At 41.7% G+C, this 27214-nt stretch overlaps 1 protein-coding gene and 1 long non-coding RNA gene across 4 annotated transcripts in view; one reads left to right on the forward strand and one right to left on the reverse strand.

Moving 5' to 3' along the window:
- The window catches only part of plxnb1b (plexin b1b), a 119686-nt gene that overhangs the window by 74368 nt on the left and 18104 nt on the right, over nt 1-27214 (forward strand). The window contains exons 1-13 of one of the 2 annotated variants that reach the window (XM_039611830.1): nt 1717-1825; nt 2102-2190; nt 6901-8068; nt 10952-11134; nt 19665-19793; nt 20005-20105; nt 21380-21512; nt 22857-23013; nt 23830-23938; nt 24813-24921; nt 25411-26319; nt 26844-26978; nt 27052-27174. In XM_039611830.1, coding sequence (XP_039467764.1) covers nt 6911-8068; nt 10952-11134; nt 19665-19793; nt 20005-20105; nt 21380-21512; nt 22857-23013; nt 23830-23938; nt 24813-24921; nt 25411-26319; nt 26844-26978; nt 27052-27174 — 3246 coding nt within the window. In that variant the 5' untranslated portion in view covers nt 1717-1825; nt 2102-2190; nt 6901-6910. Of the gene's footprint in view, nt 1-1716; nt 1826-2101; nt 2191-6900; nt 8069-10951; nt 11135-19664; nt 19794-20004; nt 20106-21379; nt 21513-22856; nt 23014-23829; nt 23939-24812; nt 24922-25410; nt 26320-26843; nt 26979-27051; nt 27175-27214 lie in introns of those variants that run through there. The other variant, XM_039611829.1, reaches the window with a different exon arrangement.
- The window catches only part of LOC116327621, a 29609-nt gene continuing 22253 nt past the window's right edge, over nt 19859-27214 (reverse strand). For both annotated transcript variants that reach the window (XR_004200011.2, XR_005612987.1), the window contains exons 4-5: nt 26842-26922; nt 19859-20094 (exon numbers count right to left, since the gene is read on the reverse strand). This is a non-coding gene — a long non-coding RNA (uncharacterized LOC116327621). The remainder of the gene's footprint in view (nt 20095-26841; nt 26923-27214) is intronic.

Below are 27214 nucleotides of genomic sequence, written 5' to 3' on the forward strand. Positions count from 1 at the left end.
CTATTGTATATTCAAGGTCTGAGTGAGGGACAGTTTCTGCAGAAAGTGCTAGAACAAGACTGGAGTCCATTACATAAAAGAACATTTAGATAAAAGCAATTACAGGCACATATTTCTTCGCTCTTACATCTGGCGGATACCCAAGGCATGCTGAAGTCAGAAGGCTTCCACTCAGAGTCCAAATGTAGGGGAATTGAATCAGGAGTCCATTTTCTAGTTCTCAGGTGTCTGAAACTTTGAAGTTGAGTCTGATTGGATTATTTGATGGAGGGATGGGAAACCTTTTCTACATTTCTGTAAGTGTCACAGCGGTCCAGTTTAGTGTGCTTTTGGTTTTTTGTTTTGCAGCTTTGGGAAAATAGTACATTGCTGACTGGGGACCTGACTGGGTTGGGGGCCTGCAAAGTCAAAGGGTTAGAGAACACATCCCTTAATTCTAACGCTGTTACAGTAATGTTAGTTTAACTTGGTAATCTTGGAAAAAGAAAGCCACTCTATATTTTTTGGAGTAATTCTTTTATAAATGAATGTGCCAGTCATGTCTGCCTCTGCTCTGTTAGGCTCGTAACTGCTTCCAAAGTATAATCCTCACAGGGAACTTTTACACCAGAGAGCTGCAGCTTTATAAATAACACTAGCTTCCCCCACCCTCAGGGGTCAAAGGAGCCTGTGTTTAGGTTTATATGTGATCATTCCCAGCTCAGTCACCAAATGAATCTGCGTGCTTGACCTCATTGGCTGTGCAGGAAGATGCATGTTGTTGGATGGAAAAACACAGAAACATTTGGATAAGAATTGACATTTGGTAAAATGTGTATATTATGTGTGGTATAAAGTATCGATGATGATGATATTATTATCATTATTATTAATAGTAACAGTAACAGTAGTAGTAATAATAATGATAATAATAGTGCTACAGTATTTTTTTTTTTTTTTTCTGTGCTTGGCCTCTTAGAAGACCTTTACCCTCATTCCCATATATAGGAGATTTCCACCAACAAAGCAAGCTTTCTAATGCTCTTAATCTGCCAGGGGAAAAGGGGTGTGTGTGCGTGCTTGTCTACATATCTTTGTGAGGACCGAAATCTGCATTCTACTATACTTGTGAGAACCAGCAGTCACTTGTGAGGACACACAACCCGGTCCTCACATTTTTGAAGGCATTTAAAGGCATTTTTGAGGCTCAAAATGTGGTTTTAGTGTCAGGGTTACAATTAGGTTTAGGGTTAGGGTTAGGCATTCATTTTTAATGGCTAGGGTAAGGGGCTAGGGAAACCATTATGTCAATGAGGGTCCTCACTAAGAGGTGTGTGTGTGTATGTGTGTGTGCACGTGTGTGTGTGCACGTGTGTGTGTGTGTGTGTGTGTGTGTGTGTGTGTGTGTGTGTGTGTGTGTGTGTGTGTACTGGATGAAGTTCAGCTTCTTCAGTGGAATGAATAGTGTCTTTTTCCCAATCTCCCTTTTGGATAAGCCTGAACTCGTAAGAGAGAAATCTGTGCCAGTAGTGGAGTGCTGGCAGGCTGTGGAGGAGGAGAGGTATTGAACTGCCATATACTGTATGAAGAAGAAAGTTGGGCTTTTAATGTCATTTAACAATTATAACTGAGTAAACGCTGTAGACTTGAGGTAGAAATGAGAGTTTGTGGTGTATAAACAGTCCATGCAGTCCTGGTTTACCTCCTACCAACTTGTTTTTCTGGCAGGGACTCTGAAGGTTTTGTACCTTGTATCCTAGCAATAAGAGAGGATTGTGTACTGGGAAAGTGTGACACTGAAAACCGCTCTTGGACTGGCATCACTTGACTTGGCCCCTACTGCAAGGTTTTTATTTTGTTTTTTTCTGATTTTGTTTTTATTTTAAACACACAAAAACGGATGTAGTCTGTCAGATACGCTTCTGACTGGAATTTCAATGAAAATGAGCTTCCCACAGCATTCTTTGGACTGTGGTGATACTCAAAAATACTAGGTGCTGGAGCCCTAGAGGCAAACACACATGCTTCATTGTCCTGCATTAATATCCTTTAGATGTGTCATCGCTGTGCTTCTCTAAGAATAGAGAATAATGATATATCTTCTGTTTGCTTTGTGTTGCAGGTTGTATCCAGAACTAGGTATTTTTAAACCCAAGCTGCTGGGAGGTCAAGAGGTGACATGCCTCTATAAAACGCCACTGGAAACAAATGGTGAGAAGCTGATGTGTCCTATGGTTTATTTCTAGTAGTCCTTCTGTTTGAAATAATCAAACTTAATGGGGTGGTCATAAATTCCAAAAATAGACAGTGTCTTCTTATGTAACAGTGAGTTTTATGAGTTGCCCTTACATGGTGGAATGAACAGGCTTCCATACAAACAAGGCTTACATACAGCAGCATTTAATATAGGTTAGAATTAGTAGTTAGGACTACTAACTAGACTAATACAATTACATGTGTAGTCTTGTCACATATACAGTGAACTGTATAAACTGGACAATGGTTCTTCAGAGGATTCTAAGGCTGGAGTGCCCAAGAACTTTTAAAACACTGGTAAAAACATGCTCAGTGTAGTTTTAAGTCGATCCATCCTGAACTGACAATAAATGTCACACTTAGAGCAGGGCAATATGGCCAAAAATTTTTTTCACAATATATATTTGAAAATTTGCGATAACGATATAACTGACGACATAACTGACATGAGACAAAATACTTTACAACTCCACAACTTTATTAGTGCAAAAAACCCCATCAATGTATTTTCACTTAAACAAGCAGCTGTTTTTTTTTTTTTATGTGCATTAAAGTTTTATAAAAATTTAGCAGTGCAAATTCCTCACTGACAGTTTAACCAAAAGGCATTTCCAGTGGAAACTGGCCGACATATCCTCAGCATAACCATGTATAATATCCACAAAACTTAAAAAAAGGTTATACACACACAATACGGTAATATTATGTTGAAGCACAGTACGTATCACTCCGCGAGGCTCCTGCCTACGGTAGCCGTAATGCTCCGACAATCCATCAAGCGGTGCGGCTTCGTAGCTTAGCAAAGTCGCAATAAAACATTTTTTTGACAGATTTTCGAGCACCGTGTACATAAAATCTGTTCGAGGTCAGTAAACACAACCAGAATTCATACATAAGGCGCACCAGATTATAAGGAGCACTGTCAATTTTCCAGAAAATCAAAGGATTGATTTTAAGTGTGCCGTATTTTCCGAAAAATACTGTAGTAACGACGGCCCGCTTGAATGTGCTTTGGTGTGTATCTGACGGACGAAGGCTAAACCAGTTCCACACCACTGAAGTTGCACCATTTTAACAAACCAATTCTGTTTCATTCAACGATCCCCTTTCGCCCTTCTCATTCTCCGTTGCCGCCATGCTTTTTCCGCCATGTGCGTCTGAAAACAAAGGCACTGCACATGCATGTTTTACCCATATTCTATCGCGATATTTCATTTTCTTATCATTGTCCAACATTTTACTGGCATTACCGTGAACGGTATGATATGGCCCAGCCCTAGTCACACTTGCATGATTTAGATAATCAATAAGATGGTAATATTAGACAACACGAGTAAATTCAAAATCCAATTCATTTATTAAGCGAAAAAGGTCCAAACCTACCTCGACCTGTGTGAAAAAGGGAACTGACTGCAGTGAGCCACATGTTGTTGAACGTCAGTTTTACTGGCCACACTCAGACAGGATTACTGCCAGACCTGTTGAATCAAGAAACCATTTAAATAGAACCTGTTTGACAAAGTGAAGCAGGCTTAAAATTACAAAAAACTACACATCATGCCACAACTGAGAAAAAAGTCAACGACACCTGTCAGTCTACAGATGTTTACAGACCCATATCTCAGGCTTTGGGACTCTGGCGAGTGGATATAGTGGATCTTGCCAGTAGTGGCTAAGCCTAAAAAAATTACTCCAAGAGCACATTGAGGACTCCTCTAGAAGTCACAAAAGAATCTAGAACAGCATCTAAACAACTCCTCAGTCCATGATTCAACAATCATGAATGCAAGAAAGTGACTGCGCAAAAATGGCATTCGTGGGAGAGATCCAAGGTCCAAGACACACAAAGTCTCATCTCATATTTTCCAAAAATATCTTAATGATCCCCAAGTTTTCGGAATTATTTTGGGAACTATTCTGTGGCCTGACAAGACAGAAGCATTCCATAAAAACATCATATCAGCAGTCAAATGGGGGGGCTGTTAGTTTGATGGTCTGGGGCTGCTTTGCTGCTTCAGAACCTGGATGACTTGGTGTGATTGCAACCATGAATTCTACTCTCCACCAGAAAATCCTGAAGGAAAATGCCCGGCCATGAGTTTGTGCCCTTAAGCTAAGGATCACTTAATTATGCACCAGGACAATAGGAAGACCAGTAGCAGGGCTCCTCTGAACGGCTGTGAACTGGCATAGTCCAGACTGAAATCTGTTTGAAATGTGTTCGCATGACCTCAGACAGGCTGTTGATGCTCTCAAGCCCTCCAGTGGAGCAGAGTTAAAACAATCCTGCAGTTTAAAGGGGGTCAGACTTGTTCCAAAGATGTGAAAGACTCATTGCAAATGATCACAAATTCTTGAAAGTTTTGGCGCCAAGGGTGGCACAAGAATTATTAGATTTAGGAGGCAGTTACTTTTCCTCACAGGGTCAGGTAGGTTTGAGTAGCTTTCTTTCCCTAATAAATAAAATCATAATTTAAAAACTGCATTTTGTATTTACTTGTGTTATCGTTGTCTAATATGAGAAATATGCAAGAAGTAGCACTAGATTTTATCTACTCTATGTACTCTGAAGCCATCTTTTGTGTTCGTTTGTTTTGTTTTGTTTTTCCGTTGTTTCATTTCATGTCCTGCCTCCGTCATTTTGAGACAAAAGTTAAATGATATTAGTGGACAAAACTGATGTTGATCACTGCTCCTCCTTCTTGATCACACAGGTGATACAAGACAGCAAGCTTTGCTTGTTTCGACTACAGCATATCTATAATTTCTCTTGGCTGTGTCATTTCAACGTTAATAACACAATTCCTTGAAAATAAAAGGAGTCAATGACCCCATTAGGAAGAGAAAGAAGTAGTCTTGCATTTGCTAGTTATGGACTGGAACTTAATACTTAAAAAAAATAATTTTTTTTAGACTTATTGACCATTTAAAGCACTTCAGAAACAAGCCACATTTAAGCATACATTCATACTTTAAGCAGTTTAAACTGAAAACGGACGTCAGATAGTTACCAGTTGGCCTAACATATATGTAACCTAACAGACCTGTAGGAAACCAGCGTAGGCAGAGAGGGAACTCTCCACAAAAAGGGCCCACTTTGGGTTTGAACCAAGAAAGTTCTTGGTGGGAGACGGTGCTGATTGGTTCATCACTCTGCTAATTTCAGTTCAATTCAGTTTTATTTCTACAGCGCCAAATCACAACAACAGTCGCCTCAAAGCGCTTTATATTGTAAGGTAGACCCTACAATAATACATACAGAGAAAAACCCAACAATCATATGACCCCCTATGAGCAAGCACTTTGGCGACAGTGGGAAGGAAAAACCCTTTAACAGGAAGAAACCTCCAGCAGAACCAGGCTCAGGGAGGCGGGGCCATCTGCTGCGACCGGTTGGGGTGAGAGAAGGAAGACAGGATAAAGACATGCTGTGGAAGAGAGACAGAGACTAATAAGAAGTATGATTCAATGCAGAGAGGTCTATTAACACATAGTGAGTGAGAAAGGTGACTGGAAAGGAAAAACTCAATGCATCATGGGAATCCCCGGCAGCCTACGTCTATTGCAGCATAACTAAGGGAGGATTCAGGGTCACCTGGTCCAGCCCTAACTATATGCTTTAGCAAAAAGGAAAGTTTGAAGCCTAATCTTGAAAGTAGAGATAGTGTCTGTCTCCTGAATCCAAACTGGAAGTTGGTTCCACAGAAGAGGGGCCTGAAAACTGAAGGCTCTGCCTCCCATTACACTTTGCTAACATTGTGTTATACTGTAACTGTCACAGCAGCCATAATATACAAGAATAAGTAAATATATTTCTCAAGGACAAAAAATTCTTCCCAGATGTTGGTAACGTCCAATCCACATATGCAAAGAAATCAAACCATAGATGTCCATAAATTAAGTTATGTGTAATAGTGAGAAATGACACAGGGGAAGAACGTACTGGATGACTGTTCTGGTAATTCTTTTCACTCTTCTGTCTGAAATGTTACGGGGAGCACCTGGTCATGGCCGGCTTTTCTGGATTATGGCCCCAACAATGCTCACTGGTACCTTCAGCAGTTTAGAAATTCTTTTGTAACAAATCCTGTCAGTATGTTTTATAAGAATAAGGTTGCAAAGGTCTTGAGAGAGCTCATCATGAGATGTTTTATAATTGGGCTCCACTGCAGTAGCTTTGCATGATTCACAATTCAAAATTATCTTTATCTATGTTGGTCTTGAGTCTTTGAGCTCATCTGCCTAAAAAAGATGTTTTGCACTGTTATGTTGAGATAACTTTTTTTTTTTTTTTTTTTTTTTTTTTTTTTTTTTTTTTTTTTTTTTTTTTTGTCCCTTGCAAATGAAGGACAACTAGAGCATAGCCAGATATTCCCTTTTATTGACATCATATAGACTCGAGTAGAAGTGTTTAGAGAAGGATTACTTGTTCATATACTCACCTCAATATTTAAAACATTGGTCATGATTAATATGCATATATACCACTCTAACGTTAAAGCTCAGCAAGGTCTTGAGTTTCAAATCATAATTGTGTTGTCAAAAAGACATTAAAAATAGATGGGTGGATGGTTTCTAAAGTAAGTTCTGTTATGTGTGAATCCATGATATAACTTCTGTGTCTGGAAAATTCTTTGACATCCTGTGTTTTGTTCTTTCCCTCAGCTCTGCCGCCATGCCTCTGGGGATGGTGCGTCTTTCATTGTCAGCAGTCAAAACGCTGCTTTCTCTCCTGCTGCTGGCCACTGGCTGTCCCTTCATTTTATTTCCTATTGGCACTGTCCAAGGATCAGACTCATTCCCATCCAATTTTTATCCTACGTTTATCCAAAATGACACTCTGTTTGAGCACCTGGCCCTGCATCCTGACCCTGATGTGGGTCGGGTCTACGTCGGGGCCCGAAATCGCCTGTTCCAATTGGATCGCTTCCTCCAACCTGAACTACAGGATGACACAGGCCCAGTCACAGATAGCCGGGATTGCTTACCACCTGTAACTGAGACCAACTGTCCTCAGGCCCGAGAAACTAGCAATCACAACAAGCTCTTGTTGGTCAATCCTTACTCTATGGAACTTATAACCTGCGGGAGTGTCAACCAAGGAATTTGCCAGAAGCGTAGCCTGGATTCTGTGGATCAAGTACTTTTCTCCACAGAGAGGCCGGTGGATACTCAGTACGTAGCGGCTAATCACCCTAATGTTAGTACTGTTGGGCTTGTGGTTCGCTCTCATCCTGACAAGCAGCCTGTTTTGTTTGTGGGTCGGGGTTACACCAGCAGCCATCCGCCTATTTCCACGCGAAACCTTGCCCAGGATCCCATCTTTTCCTATGAGGAGACTGCCAAGTTGGCCGTGGCTGGCCGCCTCTCAGAGTACGATCATAATTTTGTTGCCTCATTCGCCCACCGTCAGCACGTGTACTTCCTTTTCTACAGAAGGGACCTAAAGTCGCCATCGCGTGAGTACCGTACCTACATCTCTCGCGTGTGTTTGGATGATCAGGCCTATTACTCCTATGTGGAAGTACCGCTGACATGTCGTTCAAGGACGGGTAAAATTTACAACCTCTTGCAAGCTGTCCAGCTGGGCGTGTCCAAAGATGACGTAGGGGGCCGGGGTTCAGAGACTCTAGTGTGTGTTTTCTCCACTCGTTTGGCTTCTTCAACTCGGCCCAGTGAGGAGTCGGCTCTTTGCATGTTTAACCTTGAAGATGTAGACTGCAGGATCAACTCCACCAGAGACTTTTGCTATACACAGATGGGTAAAGAAGCAGGAGTGGAGGCAGCCTACATTGAATATGAAGTCAAATCCAACTGTGCCAATCTACCAGAGGTGAGCTCACCTGTTGAATCAGCTGGTTTTTGTTCAGCTACTTAATGTTGTATGATTTTATTTAAGAAACAAAATTAGGGTGAAACACTTGCTATTTCTGCTCGTACGTTGCTTGTAAACTGAAGTCTTAGCATTATCCCTTGTTGTGCAGATATTGTGAAACTTGCATTAGAAAGTGAGTGTCTTCTGTGAAGCTGCTCAGTGGTCAACGTTCTGAACAGGACGGCAGTGACAGAGCTCCGCTCCCGCGTCACTGTAATTGTAGGTTTGTGTCTGAGAGGGTGTTGCTAAAAGGAAAAATTACTGCCTACAAGAATAATGATAGTCTTCCATTATATTGTGTAAAAATGTAATTTGTGGTTATGAAGACATTCTTTCTCCCTGGACTATTTTCTTTCCTGTGGATGGAAATGTTCACACAGACTGAAAGTGAATGCAGTAAACCATTAACTGTGGAAGCTAATACGCGGTGCACCATCATACACCTTGTTTTCATCATTCTGTTTGCAGAAGAACATGTTGTTTTACTCTAGTGATGACTCTCCTGAGTGAAAGCTAATGTTGGTGCATCTGAATCTGTGCACAGCCGTCCTCTTCCAAGAGAGTGACTTCTATACAAGAGAGGAATTGAAATTGAATGTAATTTCTTTCTAAGAGACGGATGTAATGCTGTAGATCAGGTATCGAATTAGACCTCTTAAATCCAGCTGACTTTTTGCATGCATCCCTGTAAACACTGAATTTGGACAGAGTGCTTGACGTCCCTCTGTTATCGTTCTCTCATTTGCAGTAGATGAGAAACCTGTGCAGCCGCACACAGACGATTGTCTTGAGGGGAGAATATATAGCAGGTGGTGCAGTTTAATACAATTACTGGTCAGGGAGGATCGATTGAGGCATTAGCTGTACTTAGTGGGGTGGAGTTGGTAGTGTTTAACAAGGCCTGACAAAGAGGGATAAAGAAAGACAAGAGAGGGAGAACAAGATTAAGGGATACAGGCACATAGTGTGACAGAGAAATGTGTTTTTGAGTCCAGGTAAATCATAGCAAAGCAGATGGTTATGGGCGAACAGTAGGGAGGCATCTGGAGCTGAAAAGAGACGTAATATGATGAGGATGTCAAATCTGGCACACAAATCATCCTTCATCCCCGCTCATTGTTTGCCACAATGCTCCATCTGTAGCAGTGACAGACTCACACCAGCTCTGAACCACTGGAAGCTGCTTTTTTTTTAATGCTGATCAGGATTTGTGACTCATGCCTGACATTAGTGGCTGGAATGCACTTCAAGTGATCTTTTGACCTTATGGTTACTCTCTTGTGGTTGTACTGTCCATATAATTTATGGCTAAAAGTCCGGATGATCTAGTGTGCACACCACTCATCAGTATGCAGACTCCTATCAGCCAAACCAGCAGGTCGCATGCCCGCGTGCAAGCATCCAGGCCATGTTCCTAGACTGGGTGTCATAACTTTAGAACTCTATTCTTAGCCGTGTTCTTTGTTTGTTTTCCCCTAATGCCTCGGTTCTCACGATGTGGACAAAGCAGGCCCTTAATTAGCTTAATCAGTCCTCTGTGAACCTCCCCATATGGTCAGTGACATGTTCACAGTCAGGCTCAAAGTTGTGTGCAGTGGTTACATCTGAAAACATGTTTTTACTGAGCTTCTCTTAGGATAAAGCCAAAAAAGGAATCTATTCATAACACCACACCAGCCAACAACACGCAGCCCATCAAAACAAGTAGCGCTCGACAGGCCGAGCTCTCAGGTTCATCCCCTCTATTTCCTTTTTTTTTTTTTTTTTTTTTTTTTTTTTTTTTTTTCTTTTTTTTCTTTTTTGCACAGTTGTTTTTTTCTGATTTTGTTTCTTATTAGAGTTTTTGGATTTTGTGAATATTTAGAGCTGTTTTATTTTCATGCTTTTAGTGTTTGAATATCTTGCACAAGTTTTCCAGTCTTCCCAAGTGTTTCCATTAGTGTGAAGTTGTTCTGTGTAGGTGTGGGTCTAACCTTGTATTTGTTAGTTAGTTCCTGTTTTATTTTGGTACTTATGCATGTCTGCATTAAGTTTCCCCAGCTGTGTCCCATTCCTTTATTTGCCCCGTGTGTAAAAATAGCTTCAGTTAAACATTCATTGACATTACAATCACTCGATCTACAGATACCATTAAGCACAGCTGAAGTTAAAAGTATTAGAAATAGTCAGATCCAAAGAATATGACAGGAGCACTGTAATATCAGCAATACAGGAAGGCATTTATAAACCATTCAAAAGCATTTTGGTCACAGGAAAAGAGTGGGTAGGAACTGGAAAGATGAAATGACAATCAGACACCTTAGGTTATAGGACACAGAGGAAAGAAAAGAGGAGAGACGAAAAAAGAAGAGAAAAGAGAAGAAAGATAAAGAGAGAAAAAAGAAAAAGAAAAGAGGAAAAAAAAAAGAAAAAAAAAGAGATCCCCTCTATTTCCTATCGTTAGGACAACCAGTGATGAAGCAATGACCCCGATGTAACATTCTTGTGGAAAAATAAATGGCCTGGAACAAAAAACAACTGCCCTGCAGCCAGAGCGAGGACTCTAGCCAGAGCTACACTGTGGAGAAAAAGCAAATATTGTGTTGTAGTAGTTGTTGATTCCCAGTTTGTTTGTTCCCAAGCCCCAGCCCTTTCACAATTCCTGCTGTGATTTTAGTAACTGCAGTAGGAACACTGCTGTTATATTTTTGGCTACTGGCTTAATAACAACTCACTCGAGGGCTTCCTTGTGCACAACACTAGCTGAGGAGTTTACATTTAATTTTTTTCTTTATTTGTTTTGCTTGAACGTAACACGTTGTACTGCAAACTGATTTTTCTCTCCTGTTCCCCCACTGTTAGAATACCCTGGATGCCTACCCCTGCGGCTCCGACCACACCCCCAGCCCCATGGCCAGCCGGATTCCTGTGGAAGTAGAAACCATATTAGACAGCCCTTCTGCCCGTCTTACTGCTGTGGCTGTCAGCAGCAGAGTGGGACATACCATTGCCTTCCTGGGAGACTCCAAAGGGAACTTGCACAAGGTAACATAGCTCATCGTGTTTCAGGACATGCACAGACAGGTTGAGCTTGGATTCTGGTCTTAAGAAAGAGCATTTTGTGCTAACTTTGATGTTCTGCACAGATTGTGGTGGAATGCTGAAAAAAACGGTCTTTCGTACTCCATATTGTCCATATTGTGGCTCGTTATTTTGAGTTCAAACCCTAAACCAGGGGTTCCCAATCCCAGTCCGCAAGGGCCGGTGTCCCTGCAGGTTTTAGATCTCACCCTGGGTCAACACACCTGAATCACATGATTAGTTCATTACCAGGCCTCTGGAGAACTTGTTGAGAAGGTAATTTATCCATTTAAATCAGCTGTGATGGATCAAGGACACATCTAAAACCTGCAGGGACACCGGCCCTCGCGGACTGGGATTGGGGAGCCCTGCCCTAAACTGTAGTAACATGCTGGGTGTATTAACTGTAACTGTAGCAGAGATCAGCTCAGCAAACATTGAGCTCAAGTCTTTCCTCTGTTCACCTCCGGACACTGGCTGCTCTCTGCTGTCTGTTATTCTGTCAGCCATGCGGGTCTAAAATAATCTTTGTTTACAGACAGACGGGCTACACTTGGTACACCTGGAGTAATCTCTACAACATAATCCTGCTGGCTGTGGAGTTGGGTTTCTAGCTGCAGTCTTACCTTTTTAACAGTGTGCTTGAAATATGAGACCAATGCAGAAAAATAAGCAGCTAGTATGAAAAACACCTAATCCATCCACTGATACTTTCATTATTAAGAATGAATGTGCTTCTGTGTTTTTAGCCATTCATATGTTTAATACCACACCGCTCCATCCAAAGAGCGGGTTTGTTTATAATGTTTCCTCTCTTGCTTAATGCTGTTTATTTAAACCTAAAAGTTACAGAGTTCACCTTTTTAAATGCAAATGTGAGCCAGCACACTGGACTTCATTATTATCACTTTTAGCCACTGAAACTATTTTTTTTGTTCATTAATTAAAGTAAATAAATTTAATGTGGTTAAAAAAAATAATAATGATGATGTCATTAATTATTTTCTGCTTTTTGTAAATAGTAAATTAAAATTCATGATAAGTTTTTTTAGCCTTAAAAAATATAATTTTGATTAAAGAGCTTGTGCATCCTGGTGGATTAACCATTACAGAAACATACAGTTGAAACCAGATATTTACATAAACTTCAGAAAAAACACAAACTTTTTTTCTTTACCGTCAAACATCAAATCAGAGTAAACTTCTTTTGTTTCAGATCCATAAATATTCACTTAATTTTTTGTCTTTGTGACATGTCAGAATAAAGAGAGAGAAAAATGTATTTTTTTATTACTTTCCTTTGTATTTGGGAGAATTGCCCCAAAACTGTTTCACTTATCCTTCCACAAGCTTTCTACAACAGTTTGCTGGGATCTTGGCCCGCTCCTCTCGACAGAACTGGTATAACTGGGTCAGGTTTGTAGGCCTTCTGTGCTGCAGAATTTGTGCTGCACACAAATTTTCTTTGTGATGGCCACTTCAGCACCTTGACTTTGTCGTCCTTAAGACACTTTGTAACTAATTTGGAGGTATGCTTGGGATCACTGTCCATTTGGAAGACACATTTGCACCCAAGCTTCCTTCAACTTCCTGGCTGATGATGTATTTTGTGAAGTGCACCAGTCCCTTCTGCAGCAAAACAGCTCCACAACAGGATGCTGCCACCCCCGTGCTTCACAGTCAGGATGGTGTTCCCCCTTTTCCTCTATGGAATCATCTGGAGTTAATAAACTTAGTGTATGCATACTTCTGACTTTGGTGAAAGTAATAATAAAATACATAACAATGTTCTCTGTCTTTACTCTGACATTTCACAAATACAACAAATATGTTAATATTTATTCATCTAAAACAAAAGAATTACATTTGACAGTAAAGAAAAAAAAATTATTATCATTATTATTTTTCTGAAGTGTATGTAAATATCTGGTTTCAACTGTAAAAATCAATTTAGGTAATTACCATTACTGTTAATTTAGGGCAGCTGTGGCATAAACCTTACACTGGGTGGTGGTCTAATATGGTAAATGGCCTGTATTTATATAGCGCTTTCTAGTCCCTAAGGACCCCAAAGCGCTTTACATATCCAGTCATTCACCCATTCACACACACATTCACACACTGGTGATGGCAGCTACGTTGTAGCCACAGCCACCCTGGGGCGCAGTGACAGAGGCGAGGCTGCCGGACACTGGCGCCACCGGGCCCTCTGACCACCACCAGTAGGCAACGGGTGAAGTGTCTTGCCCAAGGACACAACGACCGAGACTGTCCGAGCCGGGGCTCGAACCGGCAACCTTCCGATTACAATTACCTTAAATTTGTCAAGCTCTATGTACAAGTTTTGAATTTGATTATTAAATAAACTGGACCTCCTGGTCATTCTAAAATAGGAAAGCATGAGAATGACTTCTGTCCATAAACACTTTTTTGATTTTGACCCTTGTTGCTGTAGAATCCAACCCCTTCCTCAAAGAGGCTGTGGTTATTTTGAATTTAAAATTTCCTCCTGCATCTGGAAAGAGACAGAGATATGTGCCTTTCCTGGTAGAGGTCTCCCTCCACTTCTTGGTTTGCCCGTTTTATGTATGTTGGTAATACATCTTAACATGGCTGCATTAAAAGATTCAAAGGGACAAAACAGATTATACATATAAGAAGCCCAAATGAGCTGGATTTTGTGTGTCAAGCAGCGTTGTTACTGATGCTACAGAAATACAGCATTCAGTCTGAAAGCAAACAAAATCATCTTAAAGCTGAATGTCCTCCTGTGCCCATTTCCCCTGTTTAATTAAACCAGATAAAGCTGCAAATGTGTGTGATATTTGGTACAATCCTGTGAACTCTTTCTTGTCAGAGCTCTGTGACAGTGGGTACCAAACATGAGGAAAATAGACAAGTTTCATATGGAACAGACCGTAAGCTTTCGGCTCAGTGACCAGATTGTACCCGAGTCACTCCGTGGTGGGTCAGTGCTGTGTCTTCTGTGGGTTCTGAGGGAGATCAGGTTGAAACTCGGTATTACACAAGGAATAAAGAAGATTCCTGTTGTTGACACAAACGACCATCAGAAAAAGCAACAATATTAGAGTCTGCGATTGAAGGAATGACGCCGACTTTGTGTTTGTTGCTGGCAAGCCTAAAAGATGTAGAGAATTACGTTAGAATGATCTAAAATATGTTTTTAATTTGATAAACAGTAACTTCAGCAACAAGATCAGTTGGCCCAGCAATTCCCTTGTTACGAGGAATTTATAGATCGTGAGCTCGTCTGCTCACAGTTGGCTCTTTGTGTGGTTTTCCTGAATGGTGACTTGTGGTCAGGGCCGTCATTGTGCAAAAACTGCACAATGACGGCTATTAACATGTTTTCTGTACAATTACGTCACACTAACCCAGCTAAACCTTACAGAGCTCCACACTTTTGTGCACTGTCATCGCTGACTGGCAGACACATGCACTTCAAAACAGAGAGCCTCATTCAGAATTGAGTTATTGATCATGACAGCAGACAGTGTCAGTTTCATTAATGAGCACTTTGTCCGTGCAGACGATCAAAATACACACACACACACACACACACATATATATATATATATGTGTGTGTGTGTGTGTGTGTATATATATATATATATATATATATATATATATATATATATATATATATATATATATATATATATATATATATATATATATATATATATATATATATATATATATATATATATATATATATATATATATATATATATATATATATATATATATATATATATATATATATATACATATACATATATATATATATATATATATATATATATATATATATATATATATATATATATATATATATATATATATATATACATATATATATATATATATATATATATATATATATATATATATATGTATATGTATGTATGTATATGTATGTATAGGGAGGAGGGAAGGTAGTCAGAACTGAGGGGATTGAACTACCAGAAGGCAACATTGCAGACATAGAGGACAGTTACAAGTACCTGGGGATCCCGCAGGCGAATGGGAACCATGAAGAGGCCGCTAGGAAAGCTGCAACCACCAAGTACCTGCAGCGGGTCAGGCAAGTCCTGAGGAGTCAGCTGAACGGTAAGAACAAGATCCGGGCCATCAACACCTCGCCCTGCCCGTGATCAGGTACCCTGCTGGGGTAATAGGCTGGCCAAGGGAGGAGATAGAAGCCACTGACATAAAGACAAGAAAGCTCCTTACCATGCATGGAGGGTTTCACCCCAAGTCCAGCACCCTGAGGCTGTACGCTAAGCGGAAGGAAGGGGGCCGGGACTGGTGAGTGTCAGCACCACAGTCCAGGATGAGACAAGAAACATCCACGAATACATCACGAAGACGGCCCCAACTGACAGCGTGCTCAGTGAATACCTCAGGCAGCAGAAACCCAAGAAAGAGGAGGAAGGCGAGGAACCATCATGGAAGGACAGGCCCCTGCACGGTATGTACCACCGGCAGATAGAGGAGGTGGCTGATACCCAGAAATCCTACCAGTGGCTGGACAAAGCTGGACTGAAAGACAGCACAGAGGCACTAATCATGGCAGCACAAGAACAAGCTCTGAGTACAAGATCCATAGAGGCTGGGGTCTATCACACCAGGCAAGACCCCAGGTGCAGGCTGTGTAAAGATGCCCCAGAGACAATCCAGCACATAACAGCAGGGTGCAAGATGCTAGCAGGCAGGAGCGCCATAACCAAGTGGCCGGCATAGTGTACAGGAACATCTGTGCCGAGTATAACCTGGAAGTCCCGGGGTCAAAATGGGAGACGCCCCCAAGGGTGGTGGAGAATGACCGAGCTAAGATCCTGTGGGACTTCCAGATACAGACGGACAAAATGGTGGTGGCTAACCAACCGGACATAGTGGTGGTAGACAAACAGAAGAAGACGGCCGTAGTGATCGATGTAGCGGTTCCGAATGACAGCAATATCAGGAAGAAGGAACACGAGAAGCTGGAGAAATACCAAGGGCTCAGAGAAGAGCTCGAGAGGATGTGGAGGGTGAAGGTAACGGTGGTCCCCGTGGTAATCGGAGCACTAGGTGCGGTGACTCCCAAGCTAGGCGAGTGGCTCCAGCAGATCCCAGGAACAACATCGGACATCTCTGTCCAGAAGAGCGCAGTCCTGGGAACAGCTAAGATACTGCAGGACCCTCAAGCTCCCAGGCCTCTGGTAGAGGACCCGAGCTTGAAGGATAAACCGCCCGCAGGGGCGTGCTGGGTGTTTTTTTTTTATATATATATATATATATATGTGTGTGTGTGTGTGTGTGTGTGTGTGTGTGTGTGTGTGTGTGTGTGTGTGTGTGTGTATGTATGTATACATGCATACATACATACGTACGTGTGTGTGTGATCACTATATGAATAAAAGGGGAAATTCCAACATGTGGGGAGTTGGTTTTAAGGTCTGAGGGTCAGATTGTGGTGGATGATCTGATGTGGTGACTCCCAAATGGAGAGAAAATCTTTGGTATATTTATTGAAGCCAGCCAAAAGTCTGACTTTATACTATGAGTGTTTTTAGGTGCAGGCACTCAAAGTGCATTGAAATTTGCTGATTTTTAATTTCATCTACTGCGTAATTGTTTTTGCAGTACATGAAATTGAAATGTTAAGGACTGAAATCCATTTTACACCCAGTCCAAGCGTCACACTCTAAAGTCAAACTCAAGCATCAGTATCATGGGAAATACTTGTAGATGTGGCTTGATTGGTGAAACCTTGCCCATCTGGCCTCTCTAAAATGGTCTTTTTATACCCAGTCATGTTCCTGCCAGTGAACTGAATGAGCTTCCAGTTATTTTTTTTCAGTAGCACTGTTGGTGCCCCCACTCCAACTATTTTGAGACAGTTTTCTGCCATCAAATTCAAACTGAGTTAAGAGCTTTTGCAAAATACTAAACTTTTTTCATTTGATTGTTTTCTGTTTCTTTGTTGATAAAATGTGGCTGTGTGAGATTTGCCAAACAGCTGAATCCTGTTTTTATTTACATCTTACACAGAATCCCAACCTTTTTTGGAATCGAGCTTTTACTCTATGTAAGCACAGAAATGATCGCAGGGTAAAAACAGAGTTGGTTTAGCTCTGCATTGAGATGTGGTTTGTACAGAATCACTGATTTGTTTAACTGTAACTGTGCAGACAGCAAATATTGTGTGACCCTGTCTGTGTTAGGGTGCAAAAAGGGCTTTCTGTCAGATCAGGAACTTGGATTTCCTCAACGGCCAAGAAAATGTCTTTTCTTTATTCATTATTATTCATCATTCATTATTCAGATGAAATATATGTGGACGGGCAAACCTTTGTAGCCATAAGCCATTTTCTCATATGCACTGTAGCTTTGTTTACATACATGCTGTATTCCAGAACCTCTCGCCACAAGAACAGTTTCTTCCCCTCTGCTGTTGGACTCATGAACAATAACCATATGACTGTTCCCACCACTAACACATGACCCTACACTGTGTTCACTGCATCATTCCATGTTTGGCACTGATCACCACCTGCACTCATGTACATATCTATCCTCTTAGCACTTTTAATTCTTATTTTTATGTCTATTTAAGAGTTGTATAACATTATGTTTGCACTAAGTACCGCAGCAATTTCCTAATGTTGTAAACCTGCTCAACATTTGGCAATAAAACCCTTTCTGATTCTGATTCTGATTCACTCATAGAAACTCTGATGTACTGCTCTTCAACCAGTGCATTGGTCACAGTGTGAGCAGTGTGATCTCTGTATTTGTTCGATCTAATACAATGTGTGGCGTGCACTTCACCTGCTAACCTTTCTAGCATAAATAAATATAAAAACATCAAAGCTAGTATTCATTCACTCAGTACTGAACAAAACAAATTGAAATTGAACAAATCTGATGTGTTGACACTCAAAGGTTGCAAACTACCCCAACACAAATAAGTTCACCTTTTGGTTTGATAAGTCATGTTGGAATTTTAACTGCGATACGCAAACTCCTGCAAAGTTTTGAAAAAAACACAGCCTTCTGATGTGGTGTCAGTTAGTTTGAGAGAAAAAGTTACTGTTAGGTATGGGCAAGCTCACACTGGGGTGTTTTTCACAGGTTCCACCCACTGCCACCCACATCACTTCTGAATCTCTAGAGGCTGCTGATGTAAGAGTTTCTTGCTGGTGACCAGTTACAGACGGCGAGCTTGTGACTACAGCTCTACACTGGTGAAAATATCTCACCCAGTTGAAGTAGACGTTAAACCTGGCAAGTGTCCCGGTAACTGAGGTCTGATAGAGCCCGTGTGAAAATGTTGCCTCCTTTCTTGTTCCTGTTGTGTGTGAGAACACACAGCTTCAGTTTCAGACCTGATGGCTGCTGTGTTGAAGTGTTGTTTAAAGCTGTATGCGTGTTATTTTAGAAAATGTGATTCAGGAAAGAAAGCGTAACAAATGCAGGCACAAACCTGGAGACTCCAGTGTGTCAGTAAAGAGAACACTGTGGAAAGAAGAACCTCATTTACAGTGTTCAACTGTTTAGAGATGATCCAAATCTGTTTTCGAAAAAGACTGAGACTTTCCACAAGTGTGTAAATGAGAAGAGCGACAGAGTATCTGAGCTGAGGTGTTGTTCTGTTCCTTTCTGTGGCACTGGGTAGAATGAATCTGATGTTGAAGTTCCTGTAAATAATGTCAAACTGCTGATGTGGAGCAGTTGGTCAGGCTGTGCACTCGTATTAACCTACATTACAGCAGCCGTAGAGCCAGCACAGTGATGGACTGCAGAGACCTCCTCAACCTTGTTAACTATTTGAATGAGTCAGTGTCGTCTGTCAGACCTTAGTTTCTCATCAGTTGTGTGGGCCTTGATATATTTAATACCTGATCACAACCATTTAGATTCATATAATTGTTAAACTAGATTAGGCTTCTTCCATTAAATTAGTTCTTCCATTGAAACAAAGGGAAACTATAAAAGGAGTCTGAGTTGGAAGCTATGGGGGAAAAGAACTGCTGATGTAAACAGAAAGAAGTCAGGTTGTCAGGCACTGCAGGTACAACAATATCAGAACTATGGCTGATTTACAGTGTGGGTAATGTAATTATCAGGTTTTGACTGGAACGTGTGGAATAAAAAAGACCTCTGAATCTGCAGCTTTAGAAAACTATTTTAGCAATAATGAAAGGGGCTACATGTTTTAAAGACATACAACTAACTGCAAACAAATCCAGAGTACCTTTCAATATCAAAAACCTTAAAAAGACCATTTTGAGCTGCCAGTTTGACAAAGAGTTAAATTAAAGGATTTGCAGTTCCATCTTTGAATAAAACTGGAAAATAAGCTATTTTTATGTTTTCATTATAATTGCACTTTCCTTTTTAAAACTGAGCATTGGGAAGAGATGCATATTCATGTCAGCAGCCTGTTTACCCGTTATCTAATCATTCATATTTATGTTTGCAGGTGTTCCTGGGGCCAAACGGTGAGGTTGAGGAGTACTCCGTGATCCCCATACAGCAGAATGCAGCCATCAGCTCAGACCTCATCCTGGATCAGAAACAGGAACATCTCTTCATCATGACCCATAACATGGTACACACACAGTAACGGAACTCTTATAACCTCGTTTCTTTACAGATAAATAATTTTAAACCTTGTGTTGTATTTGGGATTATTTTAATGACCACTGGGAAATCTGGGCTGCCTTTTCTCTCATCTTTTTTTTTTTTTAAATCAGGAGCTTTTAGGAGCTTAGTGTGGATGGTTTGCATGACTGAACTTGATTGTGTTGTCCTGGTTCTAGCTGCAGAAGAGGCCAGTGGCTGAGTGTCAGCAGCATCCAGACTGCCACTCCTGTCTCTTGGCCCACGACCCTTACTGTGGCTGGTGTGTCCTGGAGGGAAGGTGAGATCGATATCAGCAGTTATGGCTACACTAAATATAAAATACAACTCAAGATTCACTTGGAGTTCAGACTGCTTCATTTTATTTATTAATGTAATTATAAACCAAGAAAATGCCAAAAGTGCAGAAATGTGTGTTTCTTTATTTCTTTTTTAAAAATTGTTAAATTACCGTAGCAGCAGCCACAGTGGTCACACGTTTGACACTTTGTACTGTGATGTAAGAGATGAGTTCTAGCAGTTTCAACATGCAGAAAAAGTCTAAACTAAGCCTTTTAATCACAAATTTTTCCCTGCAAAATAAGTGCATGCATTTTACTCCTTACTGACTTCCCCTACACACAATATGTTTAGTTTTGTTAATGTAATAGGGGGTTAAAACGGCAACAATTGTTGCCGGTGGGATTAAATGGCTTTAAAAAAGAACCTTAAATTAAAGCAAAATAGCATTTCTCCAAAATTGGCTGACATTTATTTCTACTTTGAAAATGGCCCAAAGGCCCACATGAATTCACGTGACTTTAGATTTTTGGAGATGCTAATAGCAACACCTCCAGTTAATTCTCATTAAACTTTGAAACCATTTTTGTTGCAGAAATAGTTTGAGTTTATAAGGAGCTTTGAGTTTGCACCTACCTGTATGTTTAAAGTTAGCTATAAGCTAGCATTAGAGGGAACATTATACCAGACAAATTAAGGGGGAAAAGCTCTGTTTTACTTTTACTTCCCTCATATTTTCTTTGATAGGTGAAATTTCTTACAGTGTTTGCTCAGGTTTTACATCATGATATGTGTTATAAGCTATATTTACTGCTTGTTACTTAAAATAAGGTTCAGTGCAAGCATGTGGGGAAAATGGTAGCAAACAAGAAACCTCCTGGCAAGCTTGTTAGTTTTTGAAGCGTTTTGCCAAGTCGGTTGGCTCCGGTGGGATTGTGTTTGAATATGATTAAAGTACCTCTCTCTGTTCTGTCAGACTCTCCTTTGCTCTGCCTTACCACCTGCCATACAAGCTTTTGCACGTTAACTACTTCAGTATTTATCTGTCTATTTAAATAAAATACTACTGGACTGAATCTTATTTGAACAAGATGAGCAATTTTGCTTTTTGTGCTGCCACTGTACATTCCCACTGCTAACAGGTTTGGCCACATTTAGTAATCTAGATAGAAACAGGCCTTCTGCTTGTGTTTTTTTTGACATATATAATGGAGATAGGGAGCCTTGCTTCAGCTTGCAAAAAAGTGAATATAATTAACTCTGCTTTCCCTGCAGGTGTGTGTTGCAGTCACAGTGTGCTCGTGGGAGCTACCCAGGTCAGTGGTTGTGGAGTTTTGACATGGAGCAGCAGTGTTTGGTGGTCCAGAACCTCGTTCCCTCCAATCTCAGCAGGGAGGAGAGCAAGATAGTAGGTCTACGCTCACTTTAGTCAAGATGCAAAACAAAACACAAAGAATTTGAGGATGACAGTCTTTGTTTACAGGTCCACATTTCTTTTTGTGGTTTCTGTTGATTCTACATGATCATCAAGTTCCTAGAAGTTTTTCTGAAGAAAATCTTCATGACAGAATCTGTAGATATCCTGACTCTGGTTGTAATAATAGTCTCCTCACATACCAAAACACTCCAAAGTTATCCCTTATCAGCTGAGCTGCTAGATGTGGTGTACCTGGGCATGGGGGTGTGATGTAAGTGGCTTTAAGTGTGAGGGTATCAAGAAGAGAGAGTGACTGGCTTGTGTCCTGTCATGTCCTAGTATAGCACAATATCTGCGTGAAAGATGGCAACAGAAACACAGACACATCCACACTGTGGTTTCTCCCATCAGCCTGTTTGTCTGGCTCTAAATGATTTCTAGTTCTAGAGGATATAAATGGAAATGGAACTATTTATAACTAATTTAATAATAATATTGTAACATGGAACTGCATGAGTTAAATGTACCTATAGCTGGTAGTGTGATGGCCCTGACAGCTACAGTAGTGGCAGTGAGGATCATTTTCTCTTCTGGCAGCTCACACATGGTACACCTTTTAATACTGACCAATTAGGGAGCCAGTTTTACAACAGGCTCCTCGTGTAGCATTTCTACTCTGTGAGATACAAGTGCCTAAAGAATCCACAAGCTGAAAAAAGCCCACTGATCCAGTGGATAACAAAAAATAACCAAATTCAACAAGTTCTGGCAGGCCATGGATTCAAACTCTGAGAATCAATCCTAAGGACCACTGCAGCTCTGTACATGCTATGTTCATGTGACACCAGAGTGCAGCGCAGTGTCGTAAAACTACTCTATCAGCTCATACAGATTAGCTCTGGGATGAACTGAGAGAAATATACTGGTTTACAGGAGGTTTGTTTTAGTTAGCAGCTCCTCTTTATATCTATGATGGAGGTCTATTCATGGGATATCCATTATTGTTACAGTATCTAATGCATTAATTTTGCCTGTCCTTGAGATGCCCGGTACTACAGGAGCAGAAACATTACGTGAATAAGCAACACACAGCAGCTGGAGCCAAACATAAAACCAAACCTTTGTCAGTATGATTCATGCTCCATCAGTAGGGAAGTGCAATTTAGTTTTCAAATCTAATTATTCCACATGGACGTTTACAAACGAGCAGATAGGATTTATGTGTTCAGACAGCTTAATCGCTTACTCTCAGCATGACCTTCACTGTACCCTGAAACGGCACAGGTCTGTCCCACATTGTGTCAGTAGCTCATGACAGTGTTGTATTTCTCTCAGGTGTCTCTGTCCATCCCAAGACTTCCAGTGTTAGAAAACGGGGAGTCGTACTCTTGCTACTTCCAGGACAGCCACACTCCTGCTACCATCACAGAGACCGGGCTCACCTGCCGTTCTCCCGACACCAGCAGGGTGCCTTTGGTTTTTCGAGGACAAGGTGAGTGTTTTCTCTGTATGTCCGTTCTTGGTCTCTCTCCACAGCTGTTCATCGGAGCCACTTCAAACGTGGCAGAGTTTGACTTTTTTTTTCATGATCAGTTCTTATTTTGGCTGAAAGTTGCTGCGTCCCCATCACAACAGGGATCCTACAGCCAAGTCTCCCTCAAACAGGCCCTTAAAGGCTACAGAAGGTTCTGTCTGTGACTCTTGCTTAATTTACTGTCACTTAGATGGTATATTTTTTTTGTTTCTGGTCAAGTTCATTAATTTTGTTTTTGCCTTTCCAGAGCTGAACCAAATAAGTTCACTCTCTCACTTACTGTATGTAATTTGGATGAGCAGTTCTAAGCCTTTGAGCACACACCTCAGTAAGTATATTAAACACAGTTTAATGAATGGTGACACAAACTAGATTTTTTTCTCTCTAGCTCCCCAAACAGACTCTGTACTAGTTTAAGGAAACGGCTCAGGTCAGGACTTTTAGTCCTTTTGATCACAGTTTCTGCTCTTTATGAGGAGATGGATGTGGTATACAACTGCTCCCCATTTTAAACATCCATCAAACTGAACATTTGTAAGGAAGCTACTGTGTTTGTCTCCCCTCTCTAAGTTGAGGATGGAGGGTGCACATGGGTTTCATTAGGCCTCTATGTTCCCTCGACTTGTGTAGCTCGTTCTCGAGATTCGGTGGATCAGAGATGGTAAGCCTGACCAAATATTTTTCTTAGTCTGCTCCCTCGGCGCTGCGCTCTGTGCAGAAACTTGTTATGTTCTCTTTCCTCAGGCTGTGCTCCTATCTGTGTTTTCTTGTCAGATTTTGTCACAGTCACCTTGTCTCTACGTTTTGGCAACGTCACGGTCACGGCAAGGGATTTCACCTTCTACGACTGCACAGCCGTTAAGCAGCTGTCTGGCAGCCAGCCGTGAGTTATCGCCGATGATTTATCAGCTGTGCTCTCTGTCTGTCTCCTCCTGATCTGTGCTGTTCGCTGCAGACCCTTTAATCAAGTCTCACTCACCATCAGAGTCTGTACTTTTCTGTTTAGTACCCAGGTCACTCTTTGTCCCTCCATCAGTTCACCTTGCGCCCTTCATCATTATATCTGTGTCTGTATTTCTGCCCACTCACTGTCCTCTTTTTAATTCCCCTGTTCAAACCTGTGACCCTGGATGTTAGAAACTGCCAAGTAAGGCTCGCTGGTCTAGCACCATTTCTGGGCAAATTTTATTGAAATTACTGAGTTATGCAGTTAGAAATGACCAGTCAGAACAGCAGAGTAACTACAACAATAACATATCAGAATAATGCATTTGGCATTATGAGCCGCTGCTCATAATGCCAAATGCATTATGAAAGACATATAATGAAAGACATAAGTAGGGAATGGCTTCACATGAAGCCAGAAAACAATAGAATGACAGTCAGAGATTATACTGGGTTTCAGTTTGTACAGAAAAGAAATTTAGAATCTTTAAAACTTGAATATATTTCCAGACTTGAAGTAGCATGTACATGCTGTGTCACTAAATATGGCTTATAATGATTGTAGTGTTGTGTAAATCCCAAATAACACTTTCAGTGTATTTAAGAGTTGATAATAACCTGTGTTGTCATAAATTACATGCACACACTCAGATTGGTGCATGTTGATTAATCTGTGAGACTTAAAGTAGTTAGATCTGCTTCTATTAGAGCTGTTCTTCTCATAGCTCCTAAACCTGCATCACTGTTTACCCCTCATCTTGAACAGAGGCTTGTACGGTCACTAATGCAATTTCTATCCTGTCTGTGTGCAGATGCCGCGGTTGTGTTTTAAGCCGATGGGGCTGTAACTGGTGCGTCCACCAGCATGCATGTACCCATAAGCCCACCTGTGAGGAGGGAGTGATCATCTACAACCAACACGTAAGCTGCAGCGTGATGTCACATGCAGGCATTGTAGGAAAAGCACCGACTGATCACCAGTTTAAACTGGAGCTTCATTTGCATTCATCAGTCAGTTCATCACCCATAAGCCACAGATGTGCATTCTTCTCTTTGATGAAGGTTTCCTGTGGAGTCTTGAACTGAAGAATAGTTACACTGTCGTTACACTTTGCACGAGTGGCTTCTTGTTTAATGTGGTACAACTTTTTAGAGGTTGTGGGCCGTAAAACCGACTGAAATTAGTTGTTTGTTTGTTTTAATAACACTTCAAAACAGTTGCCCAGAGACATTTTAACATGGCTGTGTTAAAATCAGTGCTGCTAACAGAAATCACTGTCTTTCAGGTGTCATGAGCCACATTAACAGCAGATCACATGATCTGTGTTTTTTCCTTGATTCTTCCTTTCTTCTTTTTTTTTCTTCTGCCTCACCCTCTCCTCATGTCTTTTCCTCCTCCTCCTCCCCCAGTTTAAACTACCTACCTCCTCTCCTCCTACAACCAAAACTATTAAAGTCATCACAGCCACCACTACCACAACAGCTACCCCCACAACTCCTCCTACCACACCAACTACTGCAACGACGACGACGACTACAACAACAACAACTGCAGCCCCCATCACCATAGCTACCACTAAGGAGTTAGCAACGCCTACTCTTTCACACACCAGTACCAGCCATGAGCCAACCCACCCGGGCACTACCCTGCCCACTCAGCCTCCCACTCTACCACCCAGCACCTCTCCAGGCCTGGAGGTCACCACCAGAAAAGAAGAAGAGAGTGAAGCCTCTGAGACTGTCACACACAGTGACTTGGAAGATGCTGTAGCTACACAGAGTGTCACGATGGCCACGGCAGAGCTGATGCCCGTCACCGTGGCTGATGGTCTTAGTGGGGATCTGGACCCTATCGTGCCTCTGATGATCCCAGATTCCTCGCCACCGGAGGTGGTGACGGCCTTACCCCCCAGCAAGCGGCAGGTAGCCAAAGAAGCGCTGACCCTGGCAGAGGCTCCAACCATGGTTGTGCCTGGCTTTCCCCCACCCACACTTTTCCATATGGGTGAACCGGCTGATTCTGAGCCTTCCCTTTACTTGGACTTGACCCAGACACCCACGCTGGTACCACTGCAAGACTTGCACACTGAGGCAGGAAGCTTAGCTGCTGATTCTGAGGTGCCCCTCTGGCCAAAGGAAGCAGAAAACTACACTGAGGGTGCTGTTCAGGCAGAAAATGACACGGCTACATTTTCTGCTGCCACCGTGCTCTCGGGTGATGGGGAGGTTGACCGGATGTCCCAGTCCTATCCTCCCCAGTTGCTGAATACTGACTCAGAGCTGGACTACCAGTATGATTCAGCTGATGGCTTCCTCCCGGTGAGTTCAGCCGCCGCAATCCTCCTCCTGCTTCTACTTCTTCTTCTTCTCCTTCTTGGAAAGAGTGAGCACCCTCCCTGTGCTTCCAGCTTCTGACTGGAGTCCTACTATAGGAACAAAGCTCACAACTGATTCTCTCATTCTTTCCCTGCATTTCCTCTTCCGTCTCACACCTGGAATCTGTATCCTTTCACTGCACAGACTGGCTTCAAGAAACCCGGCTGCTCCTGAGTTGCAGCAGTTGTTCTTTTGTCTAAATATCTTCACCTTTCCTTTTTCCACGTTCTCTCTCTCTCTTTCATTGCATTATCTCTATACAAAAATCTTCACCACCTTGAGCACGCCCCCATCCCGACATCCCCCCATGATTCCCTACATCTGACTGGAATCAATTGCAATCCCTTGTGGGAAAGTAAAAACTGACCCTGAACAAGAATAAATATATTAAATGGTTTGTTCGATCCACCCCACTGTAAATGTTGCGTGTATGTGAATACAAACACGTGTGATCTGTTCTCCTACAGGGGGACGAGGGCTCGTATGTCAGCTGGGGTTCCTCAGCTTGTCCATGTGTTGAGAAGGTCCAGGGTTCGTCACTGCTCCCTGTCAGAGTAGAGAGAAAGATCACTTTACTGGCACATAACCTCCATCTGTATCAGGTACAGCACACAACGGCAATGAGCCTGTTACTCCTGTCCAGTATACTCTTTAATGCAGCGTTTGTGTATTCAGGATGCAGAGCTGGACTATGAGTGTGTGTTGGTTATTGAAGGGCAGACAGTGGTGGTAGACGCCTACGTGGAGCCAGATGACATGAACCCATCAAGCTTTGACATCACATGTCAGCTACACCAGGTCTGATGTTGTTTATGAAGGGACTAGTACCTTCATAAAA

This window comes from Oreochromis aureus, linkage group 5 (assembly GCF_013358895.1).
Source record: "Oreochromis aureus strain Israel breed Guangdong linkage group 5, ZZ_aureus, whole genome shotgun sequence".
Classification (NCBI taxonomy): Eukaryota; Metazoa; Chordata; class Actinopteri; order Cichliformes; family Cichlidae; genus Oreochromis; species Oreochromis aureus.